Raw genomic sequence first — 16916 nt, 5'->3', positions numbered from 1 at the left:
CTCTGTGCTCACGTGTGGAGTGGGAATCCAAAGATTTTTTTTTACTGCTGCTTTCTACATTTCATCTGTTCTTCGCCAGCCTTGCTTACACCTTGAAAGAAAGGCTAATTAATAATTCTTATTATTCCCACCTAGTTTTTCAAAACGTAATTTACCTCTACACCTGGGTCCTCAGGACACTCATTGTCTCAAACCAGTGTGTTCCTGGGGGGGAAGAGGAACCGGAGGCTCATTCAGAGCACTCATAGCATGTGCTGGGCTGGCTCCCTGCGCTCAGTCCCCGATGATGGGCGTTTTTTGCAGGATGACGACTGCTGAAGTACGAGGCTAAAAGTTTGTCCCTGCACAGCTCCCTGATGGCAAATCTTGTGCATCATCCTTATTTAGTTTTTTGCTAATTAAAAAAAAAAAAAAGAAAAAAGGCAGCGCAGCAGGGACATCTTTACCCAGCCTGGCCTGGGATGTCTCCAGGGATGGTTCAGCCACCACCTCTCTGGCCAAGCTGGGCCAGGCTCTCACCACCCTCAGGGCAACAATTTCTTCCTCATGTCCAGCCTGAATCTCCCTCCTTTAGTTTAAACCATCACCCCTTGTCCTATCGCAACAGGCCCTGCTCAAAAGTCTGTCCCCATCTTTCTTATCAACCCCATTGACGTATGAAAAGGCCACACTAAGGTCTCCCCGGAGCTTCTCTTCTCCAGCTGAACCCCCCAGCTCTCTCATCCTGTCCTCCCAGCAGAGCTGTTCCAGCCTCGGATCATTCCTGGGGCTCCTCTGGCCCCGCTCCAGCAGGTCCATGTGTGTCCTGTGCTGAGGACCCAGAGCTGGACCAGCACTGCAGACAGCAAAAAAACCCCACAAAAAACCCAGACAAATAAGTCAATAAAATCAAAATACGTAAAAAATATTGACAAGTAAGTAAAAATATTGACTTATTTTGGAGCATGTGCCCCGAAACCTGCCTTTTCTTAACATGCTGTGGATCTGGCATCCTCCTTCATGAGTGAAGGATCCTGTGTGTCTGTGCCTTCGTACTGACACCACAGTGTGTGCAAAATCCCCTTTAAAAATCAACATGTGTTGTCAGCTGGGCTGACAGTTCTGTGTTGAAATATGCGGCTTTGAGATGTGCACTTAGAGAGGGGCAGCGCTGTTCCTGCAGCCCAGCTCGTGCGAGGACTCATCTGTTCCATCTTCGTTTTAGAAAATATATAGCTCTTTTGATGCCTCCTAGGCTTCTTAAAATGCTTACTACACTTTTTAACTAAAAATATTAAAGAAAAGGCTGCAGATTCCTCCAGTAGCCCCTTCCTGCTGCAGAGGTGGGCACAGCACCTGGAGCAGGGCTGGATTTAGAGCTATTTAGCCTCTAATTCTCCCATCTCAGATGTGAAATACAGCCCTGGGAAACATTTTTTTATCCCTTTATGGTTCTTGTTTCTGAAGCTTTTAATGTCTGAGCTTTTTCTCTTCTTTCTTTTTTCGAAGAAGTGGGATTTGGTAAAGGAAGTGGCAATCCCCCCTATCTTTGGGGGGATTACTGGTACCTCACCAGCATGCGCTTGCAAAACTGATTGGTTTAGGTGAGTTTTCCCCTCTGCAGATGGGTAATGACACACTGCTCGGCGCAGGGCTGGATCTGTAGGGATATCCCTGCTTATCAAACTGTGATATCTTGGATACCTTCATTGACGTGAGGCTGATTCATACCTGCTCACAACAGGGCCCTGAGCTGCCGCATATCTATTTTTAGGAATAAATGAGACTATTTGGATTTTCAAAAATACTTATCACTTTGCCTGGGAAGTAAGGTCACTACAAATCTGGGGAGGGTAGATATAGAAGTGAGAGCTGTCCTCCCAGCTGCACACAGATGTGTTTGTGTGTTACTGCAGAGTGGGTCTGGTGGGCATTGCAGCTCTGACCTGTTCTCACAGCTCACGCTCATGTATCAGATTGTGCTTGTGTAATGGGGTTTTATATATAGGAGTGTACGTATGCACACACATTCATGTACCTGCAGGGACAGAAACTTTTTGTGTTATTAATTCCAAGACAGGTCAAGGAGGGAGCGCTTTGTGTTTTCCAGTATCCTGGAGAGCTGCAGATACTGGAATGGAATGGAATGGAATGGAATGGAATGGAATGGAATGGAATGGAATGGAATGGAATGGAATGGAATGGAATGGAATGGAATAGAATAGAATAGAATAGAATAGAATAGAATAGAATAGAATAGAATAGAATCCTTTTTTGTTTTCAGGTTTGTTTCTAGCGTAGCTCAAACAGCGTTAGAGTGATTTACGAGCAGTTTATCCTTAAGCAGTTTGCACTGGGTGGAGATAAAATCTATTATTACTTCTGCCTCTCTTATCAGAAGTGAGATGCTCCAAGTGCTTGTGGGAGCCCTTGATTTGTTTTAGACCTGAGTGTGAGCAGCTCTGGCCAAGCAAAGGGACAGTGTGGGGGGCTCCAGGTGCTTTGGGAGCTTCTGCCCCTTCCCAGCCCTCAAACACTTTGCAGCCGGCCTGCACGTGAGATGGTCCCACCTGGAGCTGCTTGCGCTCCTCTGTCACAGTGTCCAAGGCAGCTCAGGCAGCTTTAGGAGCAGGATCACTTTATTGACTTCTATGTCATAGTCCTTTCTAGAAAGAGGGCACAGGAGGTGTGTTCTGGCGATGGTTCAAGCCCCAGGAGCCCCTTGGGGTTCTGCGCGCAACTCAGCAGAGCCTCAAGGACTGGACCGAGACCAGAGGGGCTGCAGCATCAGAGAACAAAAGACTTGGTTTTCTTAGCTGCCCTGTTCATAGCTATAGCACCACTCATAGGTGCTTGGCCATAAGGACCCCTTTTCCCAGTTTAAATTCACACCAAATACATTAGTTTTGCAGGTTCTTCGCCTGTGCCCTGCGCTGAGGGTGTGAGTTCCAAGCACACAATGTAACCCAGGACCTGGCTGCTCCGCGCTGCTCCTGCTGCCGCAGGGGGAGTATCTCTCCAGAAGGGTTTGCCTTAAAACTGTGCTGTGATTTTCTCCTTTTATTTTCTTTTCTCATGTACAGCGCCTCAACGAGAACCTGAGGAAGCTCACAGCCAAGTTTGAGAAGGGCACTTCCGACAAACTCAAGTGTCAGCAAGAAGCCGAAGCGACAGCGTGTACCATTGCTCTTGCGAATCGACTGGTGAGTGTCAGCAGATGCAGCTCTGGTGGCATGAATGGGAGGTACCAGGTGCTGCTGAGATGCGAACCACGTGCGCACAGCACGTTACATCCTCTCATTTTTTTGGAATATGTTTCCTGCACTGCAGCAAGTTTCAGTAATGAAAATGATTTTGCATTGGCTGTTTTCATACATCAGGGTAGGCACTGCTCGTATTGCTATACCCTCTTCACAGGTCTCATCTCCTTTTTGTTACTTAAAAGCTTGATCAAGTACTGATGAGCCAAAACTATATTACTCAAAAATCGTATCATTAAAAAAAAAAAAGACAGGAATATGCCAGTAGCTTTGCAGGTTTAGAAATTATGAAAAGTTAATAGTGAAAAGCTCTAAAAAAGCAGCGCATGTCTCCATTATCAGTCCATCGCTATGCATTGCAGTCTATTGTATCTTCAAAATACGCAGCCTCCTAGTCCTCTGCAGGGGCAATGCCCTTGTCACTACTTCACAGATAAGACACTGAGAGATGATGGCTTCTGTTCACACTAGCTGGAGCCCCAGCTCGCATCCAGTGCCTTAATTGCCCTTAATGCTTTGCATTTTGGCTTCCGCACTGGCTGTCAGCTCCGAGCGAGCCAGTTCTTCCTCTGAGCAATGGAACAGGGCTGCAGGAGACTGACTGGTGCTTGAGCTCTGCCCTGCCAGGCGGTGGTGTTGGAGCTGGTTCTAGCAGCTGATTCTGCTGACTCAAGCTCCCCCTCTTGCACACAAAGGCACCATTATCATAGAATCACAGAATCATTTGGTTGGAAGAGCCCCTCAAGATCATCAAGTCGAACAGTTAACCCACCCTGGCACTGCCCCATGTCCCTGAGAGTGTCATCTCCATCTATTCAACCCCTCCAGGGATGGTGACTCCAGCACTGCCCTGGGCAGCCTGTTCCAATGCCCCACAGCCCTTTGGGGAAGAAATTGTTCCCCAGATCCAACCTCAGCCTCCCCTGGCGCAACTTGAGGCCGTTTCCTCTCATCCCATCGCTTGTTCCTGGGGAGCAGAGCCCGAACCCCAGGCTCCAAGCTCCTTTCAGGCAGTTCAGAGATCAGAAGGTCTCCCCTCAGCTCCTGTTCTCCAGCTGAACCCCCCAGGTCCCTCAGCCGCTCCCATCACACTTGTGCTCCAGCCCCTCACCAGCTCCGCTCCCTTCTCTCAACTCTCTCCAGCACCTCAAGGCCTTTCTTGGTGTGAGGGGCCAAAAACTGAACACATTGATATAATCTCAGTGGAAAGCCCCGATTTTTCCATGTTTTTAAAATATCCGACATGCTAGACCTGCAGGGAAGATGCAGGTGGAGGTCTGGACTTAGGCAGTTGCGTTCCCACATTGCAGCTCTTCATGTGCAGAGCTCCTCCCGTGCCCTGTTTTGGGTGAGGGATATGTGCACAGCTGCCGAGCCTGTCCTGTGACCCGGCAAAACTCACTGAAACGTGTGGCCCCTGCTTTGTGACCTGCAGCCTGGGCCTGCAGCAGCCCTGAAAGGCAAGCGGCCGTGCTGCTCTTCCTCCCAGCGGCAGGGGAGATGCTGTGTTTGAACCGCTCTCTTTCCCAAGAGACTCGGCCTGTATCTCCAGGAGACCATCCTGCCTGCTCTGCCCATCTTCAGGGATGCAGGTTGGTCTCTGTGTTGTTGAAGCTGCTACTGCTGGTGGAGCTGGTGGCAGCTGCATCCCAGTACAAAGGTATGTCTAGAAGTGATGCAGGATTCTCTGATTGGCTGTAATCTGTATATAAAGTAAAATATCTGTTTGCATCTATCCCAATGTAGCATGCAGTGATAAATATAGAAGTCAAATGGTTAAGCTTTTTGCTTTGGACATGCAGAGTTGTGCTCTGTTCCACATTTCGTACTCTCAGACCTTCTTAAGTGACCTTCAGCAAATTGCTTTAGCCTGGATTTTCAGAACTGTTTAGATTTCGGGTGAGTTTTCACAGACACATGAAAAAGGGCAGGAAAGTGTTCCCCAAAAGTGCGGAGTTCACCTGCTGCGTGCTTGGGTACTGGGAAACTTCGGAAAAAAGACCCTTCATCTTGAATATCTGTGTGCCTGCGTTGGAAGAGCCGCGTGCAGCCCGGCTGCGGCACAGGCGGCTGCTTTGCCGACAAATGCGTTTGGGACTCTGAGATGCTCAGATATCCGGGGTCAAAGACAAACAGCAGAAAAGTCCCTTCCTGTGCCGATTTAGATCTGTTTTATGCAACCGCTGAAGGAGTTTTATGCTTTCATGTTCTTCAGGTTAAATCTCGCTGAATGCTTCTGAAGCATTTAATTAAAACAGGAAAGTAGCTTTTTCTTTTGAAAGAGCCATTGATGTTTCCGGGGAGATTTTGAAGGATGAGTATTGCCCTGTGTCTTTCTGCAGACTAACAAAATCACATTGAACGTGTGACATGGAGGTAGATTGTGGCTCACATAGAAGAACCACAAAATAGAAGAAAATATTTCATTAAAAAGAAACATAGAAATGATGGTTGCAATTCTTTTCATATAAATATGTGTGTGTGTGCTTTACACTGAATACGGCTTAATTTCACCTTGATTAGTACCACTGTAGTGACAGATTGTCACCTGTGATGTATCTTCCTACATGATTTTTTTTAAGTTTGATAATTTCCTTTAAAAGCAACTATTTCAATTCTGAAATCAAGATAAGACATAGGAATCAAGTTTTAGAAAATCTTTCTTTGGTTGCAACTGCATTTTTAGCAATGATCTCTGCACTAGTCTGTGGTCTGACAGCACGGAGTTTGTGTCATGGGCGGTATAACCTCAGTGAAGCAATAGGAATATATTGGCTCTGAAACGTGTTCTTTCCCTTGCTCATGACCTGGGGACGCTCACAGGTTTCTTTCATCTTGAAATGCTTTGGGTGCATTTGGATGCCTTCCAAATAATGAGCGTGCTAGCTGTGATAAAGAAAGGTTTCTAACTGCAGGAAGGAAATGAACTCGTTTTCAGCCAGAGCAGCACAGCCACTGCAGACAAGGACACACAGGGCTCCACAGCTCTGCTTGTGTGGAAAGATGTGGAAGATGTTCCCGGGGTGCTGCAGCACTGCTCTGTCCCCTGTGAGTGTATCTCCTCCCAGTGCTGCTGGGTGACCCAGCTCCATCTGCCCTTGCCTTCCTTTCCTTCTGTGTGTGTGTGTATTGGTGGGGGAAACATCACTAGGAAGACGATCAGCTGCGAGTCCAAGCTCTGAAGAAAGCCGTGAGAGAAAGAGAGGAGAAAACACAAAAGGAGATGGAGCTTTTGAGGGCTAAGAAGAAACTCGAAGCCCTGAAAAAGGAACACCAGAAGCTCAGCAGCCAAGTGCAGAAGCACTCCATCTTCAAAAACTACCTGGAGGATGTGGTGAAGATCTCCCCACAGGTGAGTTTGGACATGAGAGACAGATCATGGCCTCAGGGAGGGCTGTATGTGGATGTTAAACCTGGAGGAGATAAGGCAAGTCCAGGGAAATCATGACACTTGGTCAAACCCAGAGACCTCAGGTGGGATGGGAGGAGGTTCCCTGCAAGCCAGGTGAGCCAAGGGGACCAGAGTGAGGGGAGGAAAAGCAGAAAAGGAGACAAAAGCTTGAGAAAACCAAAGAAAAAGTGTTAGAAGGGGGAACAGCACAGAGCTGAGGGGCATGGGGACCCCTTTGTGTCACTGTTTCACGTGACATGGATGGTTTGGGAGGAGGGCCAAGCTGCCCAAGAATGGGAGCCCAGGCAGCTGTCGGGAAAGCTGAGCCCTTCTCAAGGGTGTGCGGGCGTCCCTCCCTGCATCGCTCGCACTCCTCCGGCCCGGCTGCCCCACTCCCATGGCTGGGTGACTTGGCCCTGGCAGCTGCACTTGTGCTTTGTTTCCTATCAGAGCACTGGGGGGTGGTACGACATCTCCCCTTGCTGCTGGCAGTGGCAGCTCTGGGACCGGCACAATGGGGCCATCAAACAGGGAATGTGTGACGCTCACAAACCAACTGGGGCAGCAGGCTCGCCAAGAGGGGAAATCTTTCAGCTGGGGGAGGTGTTGTCCCTGGTCAGGACAGGGTGCCAAACAGCACGAGACTTGCAGTCATGAGGGGAGGGCAGGGGCATTACTAAACCCAGGATCCTTGTGCTGCAGTTTGAGGACATCCAGGACGTCATTTCCCGCTACAAGCTGCTGGTGAGGACGCGCAAGGACCTGCAGCAGTCCCAAGAGAAGGACAGGGAAATGATGGAGCAAGCCAAGGTGCTCCTGGATCAGTACGAGGCAGAGAAAGCAGCTGAGATCCTGCAGTGCCAAAATGAGCTGGAGCAGCTCCAACGACGTTTTGCGCAGGCTCAAAGTGATGTCCGCTTCTGGGTGAGGAACTGCGGGATGGGCAGGGGAAGATCTCCAAGGCCTGGCTGGGTGAAGCCACAGGGTCATGGCAAGGCACAGTGGCAGACTTTGTAATTGGAGGAGATGCCTCATTTCATCCCTGCAGCAGGGGGCTGCAGAATGACAAATGACAGACCAGGTCTGGAGCAGGTTATGTCAGGGCTTAAAACAAGTCCAACAGTGACCCAACTGGTGGTCATCTGGGCTGTACCAAGGCACATGAATGTGTAGAAACGCGCGCAGCTCTGCTGGCCTCTCTTCCCTTTGCATCACTCTGAGGGGGCCTTGCCAAATTCCCTTCCTGGATACTCCAGGCTGCAGGAGTTGAGTCCCACCAGGCAAAGCTGGAAAGCGCGTGGTCTGGGCGGGTGGTGGTGGGATGCGCTGCCCCCAGGGTGTCAACTATCGGGGTATCTGGAGGACCCACTGGAATGAGGGGTGCAGGAGCTGGCAGAGAGATGGGGCTGCTCAAGGAGCAGCTGTGGTAGTTCCTGGATCTGCTTCCACCACACCAAGCTGAACCAGCTCCAGCATAGCCCTGGGTGAGGACAGGTTCTTCCTAGCAAAACAAAGGAGTGCGGAAGCCAGGCTCTCCAGCACTGAAGCAGCATCTTTGCTGGGACATATCACCATGCTGTGTGTCTCTCCTTCTCCTCCCCTCCTCAGACTGCTCGCTGGGCCGACATCCAGAACAGGAATGCCAAGAATGCCCTGATGCTGACGACGATGAAGATGGCCGTCCACAACCTCTTCCAGTGCGTGAACACGCAGCTGAAAGCCAAAGTGCATGTGCCGGAGGATGACAGCCTCAGACAGCTGGACATGGTAGAGCCAAGCCAGACCCCTCCCTGCCCAGAAAGAGGAGCAGTAATGACCCTCAGCTGCCCAAAGGGAGGGGAAAGCCCAGAGAAATCAAGGTGCCCAACAGACACTTCCCTTTCCCCCTGGGCTGTCTCTTGGGCATGGGGAATGGGCGGAGGACACCAGGCAAACCTGTCTCGTCCCAGGAGGCAGAGCAGGGGGTGGATGCCTGTTGGGAGCTGGGCAGGCTGGGGCAGGGGGTGCAGATCCACCCATGTCTATAGTCTGGCTTCATTCACCCCTCTGAGTCACCTGTAAAAGCCCATTGTGGTGGTGCAGATCCAGCAGGGCAATTGCCTTCATCCTCCTGCTCACTTTGGTTGGTGAAATTTGCACTCCAAAAGGGCCAATGGGCTCCTCTCTGCCTCCTGTTCCCACCCCTGCTGTGACCTCTACCATCTCTCTTCCCTACCTTAGATTCAGCAGTCTATCCCGGACCTCAGAGGCATCGTTACGGAGGTGAAACGGAAGGACATGGAGAGCCACCGGCGAGCAGCTAAGCGCGAGCATTAAGGGCAAGAGGAGGACAGAGAGCCCTATGGGTGTTGTGTTACGTCAGTGAAGTTTCAGAACCTTTCTAGCTGTTTTGTCCTGCCCAGCTGTTGAGTCCCTTTCATACTATTAAAATAACCAAAGATTTTGAAGTGTCCCTCCGTTTCCTGGGAGGGTTGGAAGCATCAGAGCATCTTCACCCCAGAGGCTGTGGGGTGCCTTTTCTGGCAGGTGGGATTCTGGTTGCAGGAGACGGTGTCCCAGCAAAGCAGGCAAAATAGGGAGAGCAGGCCGGGACAGGAGTGGAGCTTCAAATAAGGATTAGTACTGGTGTTCACATTGGGACCTTCCAGCCAGACTGAGCTCTGAGATGTTGAAGAGGGACGTCACAGCAGGGGGGCCGGTGCTTTGGAAGAGCTTCAGAGATTTTCCACCACCCCGCCCAGCACACCTACAGATGTGGGTTTTGCTGCACAGCCATGTGCTGCGTACTAAAACTCACCTTCCCCCTCAAGATGTTGGGAAGGTGTGGAGAATGGATAGAGGTGAAGGATGAACCAGCCAGGGCGGTTGCACCGAGCATTTGGCTGTTCATGGCGAGGGCTGACATGACGAATGCAAAACAAGAGGCCTAAAAATGGCTCTGGAGTCCCACTGTGGAGTTCAGGCTGGGCTCAGAGTCTGTTAGGGAGGACATTTGAATGCACCAAAGACCCAATGACATAAGCTTACAGATTTGTGCATCAAAGAGACCATTGATCACATACTTGCTCCCTTCTCTCCAGTGGTTTTTCCTGTCCTGAGCCCAGAGCAGTGGATTCGGCTAATGCATCCTCCAGGAAAGTCTGAGAACAGAAGGCTGCTATCAGTGAACAAATATATCAAGATTTCAGGGCTTCGAGCATTAAAGGAGATTAACCTGGGGAGGCAGTTTCTTGCCTTTCCAAAGATTTCTCAGCCTGGCCCAAAAGAGAAACATTAGGTCAAGAACCAGAAGTGGAAGGGCTGGATGTCTCGCTGCTCTGTACTCTTGCAATACCAGAGAACTCCAAAGGATCTTGTTTCTGTTCCACTTCAACCACCCTGCTGTGACACAGCCTGAGACATCTCTCTGCAAAGGTCAGAGGTGCAGAAATCATCCAGGAGCCAAGCTTCCAACAGACATTTGTAGTGGCAGAGCCCCCCCCTGCCCCGGGGGGATGGGGTTGTCCCCAGCCTGGCTGAGAGGTGAAGCCAGAGGCAAAAGAAACTGAAGGAGCACCATTAGAAGGTAATAATGAGTGAGCAATCGCTGAACACATGCGTGCAGAGCGCTGGCCAGTACATGCAGCCTAGCATGTTATTGTATAGCACGAGTTACAACCAATCACGTTGTTGTAAGGCGCGTGGACAGGGCAGCCTTGCTATAAAGCCAGCCCGGTCCGACAATAAAGCGAACTCTGTGAACCTCCCATTGGTGTGTCAGGTTCCGTGGCTCGCATGGAAAAAGCAACATTTCTGCTTTGCTGTAACGTGGGGGAGCCCCTCGCTGCCCCCCTAATTGGCTTGTGGGAGTCAGCAGCGTGGAAGGGAGTTAAAGCCTTGGAGCAAATGTCCTGCTTGCACTGAGAGCCCGCGGGCACCAGCCAAAATACCCTGGGTCTGTCCCCGCGGGGCAGCCACCCCCTGGCTCAGCACCGTCTTGTCCTCTGAGTCCCTGCAGCAGGACGAGCAGCTCAAGTGCCTCCAGGCCAGCATCATGCAGCTCCAAAAGGACTATGAGAAGTTCAGCTCGGCCCTTGCAAACCTCCAGCAGGATGGCCAGCAGGAGCAGAAGGACATCAAGGTGGGTGGCTGTAACCCGCAGGCAGAGCCCAGGCTGGGACCCCAAGGGGTCTGTCCCCCTGCCACCGTGCTCGCAGCCCTGCACAGCTTCCCGATGCCTTTCCTGGAGGTTTCTGATGGGCTGGGGAGGCAGGGGGTGCTCGGCTGGCCGGGGGGCAGCTCCGACCCTGCCGTGGCGTCACGGGCTGCTGTCTGCCTTGGGAGGCTCTGTCCCAGGCCCTGGAGAGGCTCAAGAAGCAGAAAGCAGACAAGGAGCAGCTGCTGGTGCTGGGAATCGATGAGGTAGGGGCTCGAGGGGCCCTGGTGCCAGCCAAGGGTGTCCCGGGCAGGGTGACAAACGCCCGTTGTCCCTTGGGTGCCGGCTGGCAGAACCAGCCAGGGGGAGGGAGGATTTCCAGCCCGGCTGCGGGTCCCTTGCCAGGTCCCTCTGTGACCCCGAGTGCCTTTGGCTGGTGGGACCAACCCCACGGGGGTGATGTGGTGAACAGGGCCACGTAGCCACTTCTCCCTCTCGCGTTGTCCCTGCATCCTGTCCCCACCGCTCTCCCGCCTTTCCCCGCTGCTAGAAAGCAGACAAAGCCGCCCTGGCTGACAAAGTCAGTCGCAGCCAGTTTGAGGCGTGCGAGGAGCGGCTGAACAAGGCGATGGAGGAGGTGACGAGCCGGGTGACGGGCCAGGAGGAGGGCTGGCACCGGTTCCAGAAAGAGCTGCAGAGACAGATGGACTGCAAGGTGAGGGCTCGTCCCCTCCACGCAGAACTGGCACCTCGGGGGCCTGGCAGCCTGAGGCAGCATCCTTGCGAGGGTGCCCCCTCCGGGCTGTCCCCCTGGGGACCGCCATGTCCCATCCTGGGGTAGATGGCTGAGGGTGTCACCCGTCCACAGCTGGACCGCCGGGAGCTGGGGGCGTTCCAGGAGCAGCAGGAGGAGCGGTGGAAGAGCCTCAGCGGGCAGCTCCAGAAGGCGCTGCAGCCAGAGCGTGACGATGCCGCTGGGATTAGGAAGTGAGTGCGATGGGGACAGCGGTGCCTTTGGCAGTGCCGGCCCTGTTCCTGCTGGCTGTCCCAGCTCGTGCCGCTGTGGTACCCTGGCGTGGGAGCCGAGTGGGCAGCGCCCCTGGGGATGCTGAGCAAGTGGCTGTGCCTTGTGCTCCTGCCAGCTGCAGCTTCCCAGCGATGGAGGGGGCACAATGAGGGGGCACGTGTGGGAGGAGCCCTCCCGAACCAATCTTGGGGGGTGGGTGCAGAGGCTTTTTGTGGCAGGGGACGGTGTGCAGGTGGGGCTGTGCCCCCCAGGAGCTCCCCAGCCCTTTTCTCCCCTCTCCAGGCAGCTGCTGCCTGGTTTCCATTGCCTGTCCTGCGACCGGCCCCTCCACACGCTGGCGCCTGGACCGTGAGTAACTGCCCCCGACCCCTCCCTGGCGTCGAGTGACACATGGGGTGCCACCTGCCGGGCACTGAGCACCCCGTGTCCTGTCCCACAGGGAGCGGACGGGCGAGTGCAGGTACCCCACTGTTCCGCGGAGCTGCGGGGGCCCACACACCCTCACGCCCCCGCGCTTCCAGCCCCAACCGCCCAGCACCCCATGGCCGTCCCCATCCGGCGCCCGCAGCCCCAACAAGGTAGGGATGACGGAGGTGGGGAGGGGGATGCTGAGCCTGCGGGGGGATCCATCCGTGCCTCAGTTTCTCCAGGGAGAGTTGGCTGGGGGAGGGTTGCTGGGGGATGCGGAACGGGGCCCCGTGTTTGGGTCACACGCTCTCCCCTTCCCAGAAGGACGCGATGCAGCTGTCGGGCCAGGATGGCACTGATGGGAACCGGCAGGACGAGCAGCTCTCCATGGTGGGGGGCTCTCAGCCGCCCACAACGCCAAGGGCCACCCCAGACACCACGACCTCGAGGAGCCGGCCAGTTTCCCAACTCTTGGCCTTCACTTCCTAGGAACAACAGGAGCAACACGGAATTTGATTTCTCTGTCTGCACTCTATTCTTTTCATCACTGGTGGACTCTCTAAATTCCCATTCACCCCTTCAGTAAATACCTCCCACCATTCTTGGCTATTTTTTTTCTATTCTTCCAGTGGCAACTGGAATCCTCAACCGAGCTCTGGTTTCCTGATCTTCTATTCTTAGACATTTCTTACACAGTCCTGTTGGTAAGTTCCCTTTGTGGATATGCTTATACCACAGTCCATTTACAACCCCGAGTCAACTTCAATTTCAGTTTGCCCGGTTCTTGAGATACTTTCAAGGTTCTTTCTTCCGTCAGGGGTCCTTTAGCTTGAGAGACGTGTGTCCATCTTTTCTCTGCCCTCCAAACAGCTGGTTCTGTAGCTAACAAAACAAGAAAAAGGCCATGAGGAAAGAAAGGGAAAAGAGAAAAGGGGCGAGATCCTCGTGATCTCCCACTTTTATATGAAGTATTCACGTGAACGGAATGTTATTCACCGTTGGTCAGTCTCTCAGTCATCAGTTTTCTCATTGCCCCCCTCGCGAGATGTCCATCCGTGCTTATCAATAAGTTTGCATTCCCTTGCTGGGTTTAACCAAAACATGTGTTGGGTTCTCCAGGAAAATGCAGCTGACATGAAGGCTTTAGCTGACAGGCAAATTCACTAAAAGAGAAACTTGTTTTTAACAAAACCAGGACATAAACGTAGCAATGGAATGAAAACTTATTGATAAGCACGGGTGGACATCTCACGAGAGGGGCAACGAGAAACTGATGACCAACTGTGTATAACATTCCATTCACGTGAATACTTCATATAAAAGCGGGAGATCACGAGGATCTCGTCCCTTTTCCTTCCCTTTTGCCTTTTTCCTTCCCTTCTGCTTATGGCCGACATTAGGAGAGGACCTTGCTGCTCGTCCCTGCGAACTGAGGCCAGTGACAGACTGAATCCAGCTCCGGTTGGCTACAGAGTCCAATCCAGGACTTTGGGTGCTGGCTCTGCAGTTGCTGAGACTTTCAAGATTGGTTTTGTATATTTGTGTTATTTTCTCTGTTCTTATCAGTAGCATTAGTGAAACATCTTGAACTTTTCCAACTCTCTTCTCTCTGTCCTTCTTCCCCTCCCGATCGCCTGTGCTGAGTGGGAAGGGGGGAGAGGGAGGGGCAAAAGGGGGAAGTGGGGGGGAGAGGAGGTTGACAACACATCTGCCAGGGTTTGATTGTCACCCCGCAATCCTAACCCTCGACACCAGCCTATCTCCATTTCCCTGCCCACCTCTATGTCCAGGCCTCCTGGGCACTGGTGCCCTCTGCGAGGAAAAAGTGGGTGGCCCTGTGGCATCCCCGGGGATTTTGGGCCATGAAGGCACCCAAGAGTGGCCCTGAGCAGGCGAGCAGGTGCCACCTGCCAGCGATGCCCTGACCACTCAGGACAAGGAGCCTGGACCTTCCTGTGGTCTCAGGGGAGGCGCCCACCGCAGTGGCCCAGGAGGGAGGGGCCGCAGCTTTTGTTGGCTTTTGTTCACTTTTAAGAGAGGCCTTTGGAGGAGTCAGGTGGGAATCAGGAGCTCCCTGCCGCAGGTTCCCTGTACACTGCCTTTTAGGGAGTTTCATTTGCAGACAAACGATTAAACTCCACTGCTTCATCAGATGAAGTGAAAAGATCAAATGCAGAACTTCAGAACATCACTTTGTGGAGCAGCAGTGTCTACATTCATGGCAATCTATCCAAGACAAACTTACACTCAGAGGTGCCCCAACAATATCACTCCTGTTACACAGTTTTAGTACAAATGCCCAAGTATTTAAGGACAAGAAAAGGAATCATTTAGCTGCACAGAACTGTCTTCCAAATGTATGGAATGTATTGGTTTGGGTATTTCTTTGAAGCCCCAAGTCACAAGAAAGAAACAGCACCAAGTTTAACAATAACGGTTTCTCAGTGGTTTTTGAGAACTTTTCCAAAAACCATTAGGCAAAAAAAAAAGCATTGAAAAACAAGAGCTGAGTGATACAATGTGAAAATGGCAAAAACCACACTCCAAACAATTGTTATTGCAAGAAACAGAAATCACACACAAGCTGTACAAACACACACGTTACCGGCTCTGGACAGACAGACGCACACCACGGCAGCACGTTCAGCTGTGCAAACCTTGAACCCACACGATCTAAAACCAATCTGACATTATCTGTACAACACAAAGTCAGACCGGAAATATTCTGGCGCATTCACAATGAAATACGTGTTGCTGGGCACAAACACCAATATTCACATCAGAACTGTGCAAACCATGGCATTACTCGCTTTGGATTTACAACACAGCCTATGTTTTACTGGAAAACACATTATGTTAATGTTTGGAAAGTTAATACAAGGCTACATTGTTTAGAATTCAGTGTAGTGTGTAGGGAAAACAGTGAGAACGTGTGTTTTTCGTGCTGCTTTTGACAGGCTGTGTCTCATCTCGGTGTACTAAATGTGGCTTTTCTTCCGTGTGCACACCGAGTACAGACCCCTGGTTTTGGGATAACAGTTGTATCACCCAGATGGACACCAATCAAAGCCTTGCCCAGCCCAGCTCGCTGGAGCAGCGGGGCGGGTGCCGATGGGGCTCCAGCCGCACTGCCCTGTTTGTCAGGAGCCCCAGCGGTGCCTCCACCCGGCTGAGCAGCGAGCGGCCCAAAGGCGCAAGGCTAAAATCGAGATATTGTCTTCAATGAATGTAATTGTGATCTGTTTGTATATTTGAGCTTGGCGTGCGGTTTGCGTGTCTGAGCTCAGCCTTTTACTTCGCACGTTTATATTTGGTACCAAAAGAATTTTGTTCGGGGAGATAATTACAAAATGAGAACCGGTTCCATTATTAAAGCGCCACCGCGCTCCCCGTTCAGATGCATCTGTACACATGAGAGTAAATGAGAGGGGGAAGTGATGTGAATGTGAAATTCTGGGTTAGCTGTGTTGCAGTCAGTGTTGTTCTGCGCACAGACTGATCTGGGTCTGAAATTAGTGTAAGAAATTACAAAAGGGAGGAGCTGAGGGATGTAACTATTGCTCAGCTAATTGAAATTGCATATGAAGTTTATAGTCGCAGGAACTAAATGAAGGGAGAAAGAGATTTTAAATCAGACTCTGCCTTTAGGGTTTCCGATTCATAAAATACAACCTGGGGATAAAGTACTAATTAAAACCTGGAAAGAGGAAACTCTGACCCCACGATGGGAAGGACCTTTTCTTGCCTTATTAACTACAGAACCAGCTGTTCGGACTGCAGAGAAAGGGTGGACACACGGCTCTTGAGTTAAAGGACCACAGACGGGAGAAAGAACCTGGGGAGTAACCCAAGGACCAGGGGAATTGAAATTGAAATGGACACGGGATTGGTGATGTAACCACTATCAGCACTGTTAAGGTGAATGTCCAGTACAAAGAGTGAATCGCCCGTGCACCCAGCGCTGTTTGGCTTGTGCTCTAACGAACACGTGTTCAAGGAATACAGTTAAGGAATTGGATTAAATGTTGTTTATCCATAGAAAAAGCGTAAGCTACGTATTTCAGTTCCTCATTTGCAAAAATGCTGTAACTCTGTGCAGCACGACCCGTCATCTTTATCTCTCTATCTTTCCACCTCTTTCTGGCATTAACAACGCCCAGATCAAACCTCTCAGCACAGACACTGAGAAATGCCCGCGGCCCATGCTCTGTCAGTTCCTTGGAGCTGCTGCTGTTCTGAGATCCCAGGAGGAGAAACTTCTCTTCAGCCGAGTTTAACACGGAACCTGTTCTCAGCAGCCGAGCCTTCTCCTCTGTGCAAGGGCAGCAAACCGCAGGTTTGGAACCCACAGCCCCTCAGTCCCGCTGCAGCCAGCGAGGAGGCGACGAACGAGCGCGGACACCGAGTCCGCCCGCGGGACGCGCCGGTCGCGCTTTGTGCTGCGGGGTCAGCGGTGCGGAGGGCGGGGAGGAGCTCATCTGAGAGCTGAGGCTGACCTGCAGTTCAGGGGGTTTTCCACTCTCTGAGCCACCATGACGGCACGGCTGCCAGAGACTTTGTTATTTTAATAACTGCTCAACTCATTCACATTTCGTATAAAAATTTGGCGGGTCAGGCGAATAATCGGACAGCTCTGTCGGGGTCCTGCCGGCAGCGCCGCTCGGCTCGCCCCTCCCGGTGACGCAATTTCCGGCTACAGGGCTGGGGCGAGCGGAT

General features: G+C 51.9%; 1 protein-coding gene across 1 annotated transcript in view; it reads left to right on the top strand.

Annotated features, from left to right (window-relative positions):
• Window positions 1-9073, top strand: part of LOC136115847 (dynein axonemal heavy chain 9-like) — a 59188-nt gene extending 50115 nt beyond the window's left edge. Inside the window, exons 16-20 of the mRNA XM_071799996.1 lie at window positions 3063-3182; window positions 6391-6591; window positions 7333-7554; window positions 8239-8397; window positions 8851-9073. Coding sequence (XP_071656097.1) covers window positions 3063-3182; window positions 6391-6591; window positions 7333-7554; window positions 8239-8397; window positions 8851-8946 — 798 coding nt within the window. The 3' untranslated portion in view covers window positions 8947-9073. The remainder of the gene's footprint in view (window positions 1-3062; window positions 3183-6390; window positions 6592-7332; window positions 7555-8238; window positions 8398-8850) is intronic.
• The last annotated feature ends 7843 nt before the right edge of the window (window positions 9074-16916 follow it).

The sequence above is a fragment of the Patagioenas fasciata genome, chromosome 28, assembly GCF_037038585.1.
Source record: "Patagioenas fasciata isolate bPatFas1 chromosome 28, bPatFas1.hap1, whole genome shotgun sequence".
NCBI lineage: Eukaryota > Metazoa > Chordata > Aves > Columbiformes > Columbidae > Patagioenas > Patagioenas fasciata.
This window is presented reverse-complemented; position numbering and strand designations above follow the sequence as displayed.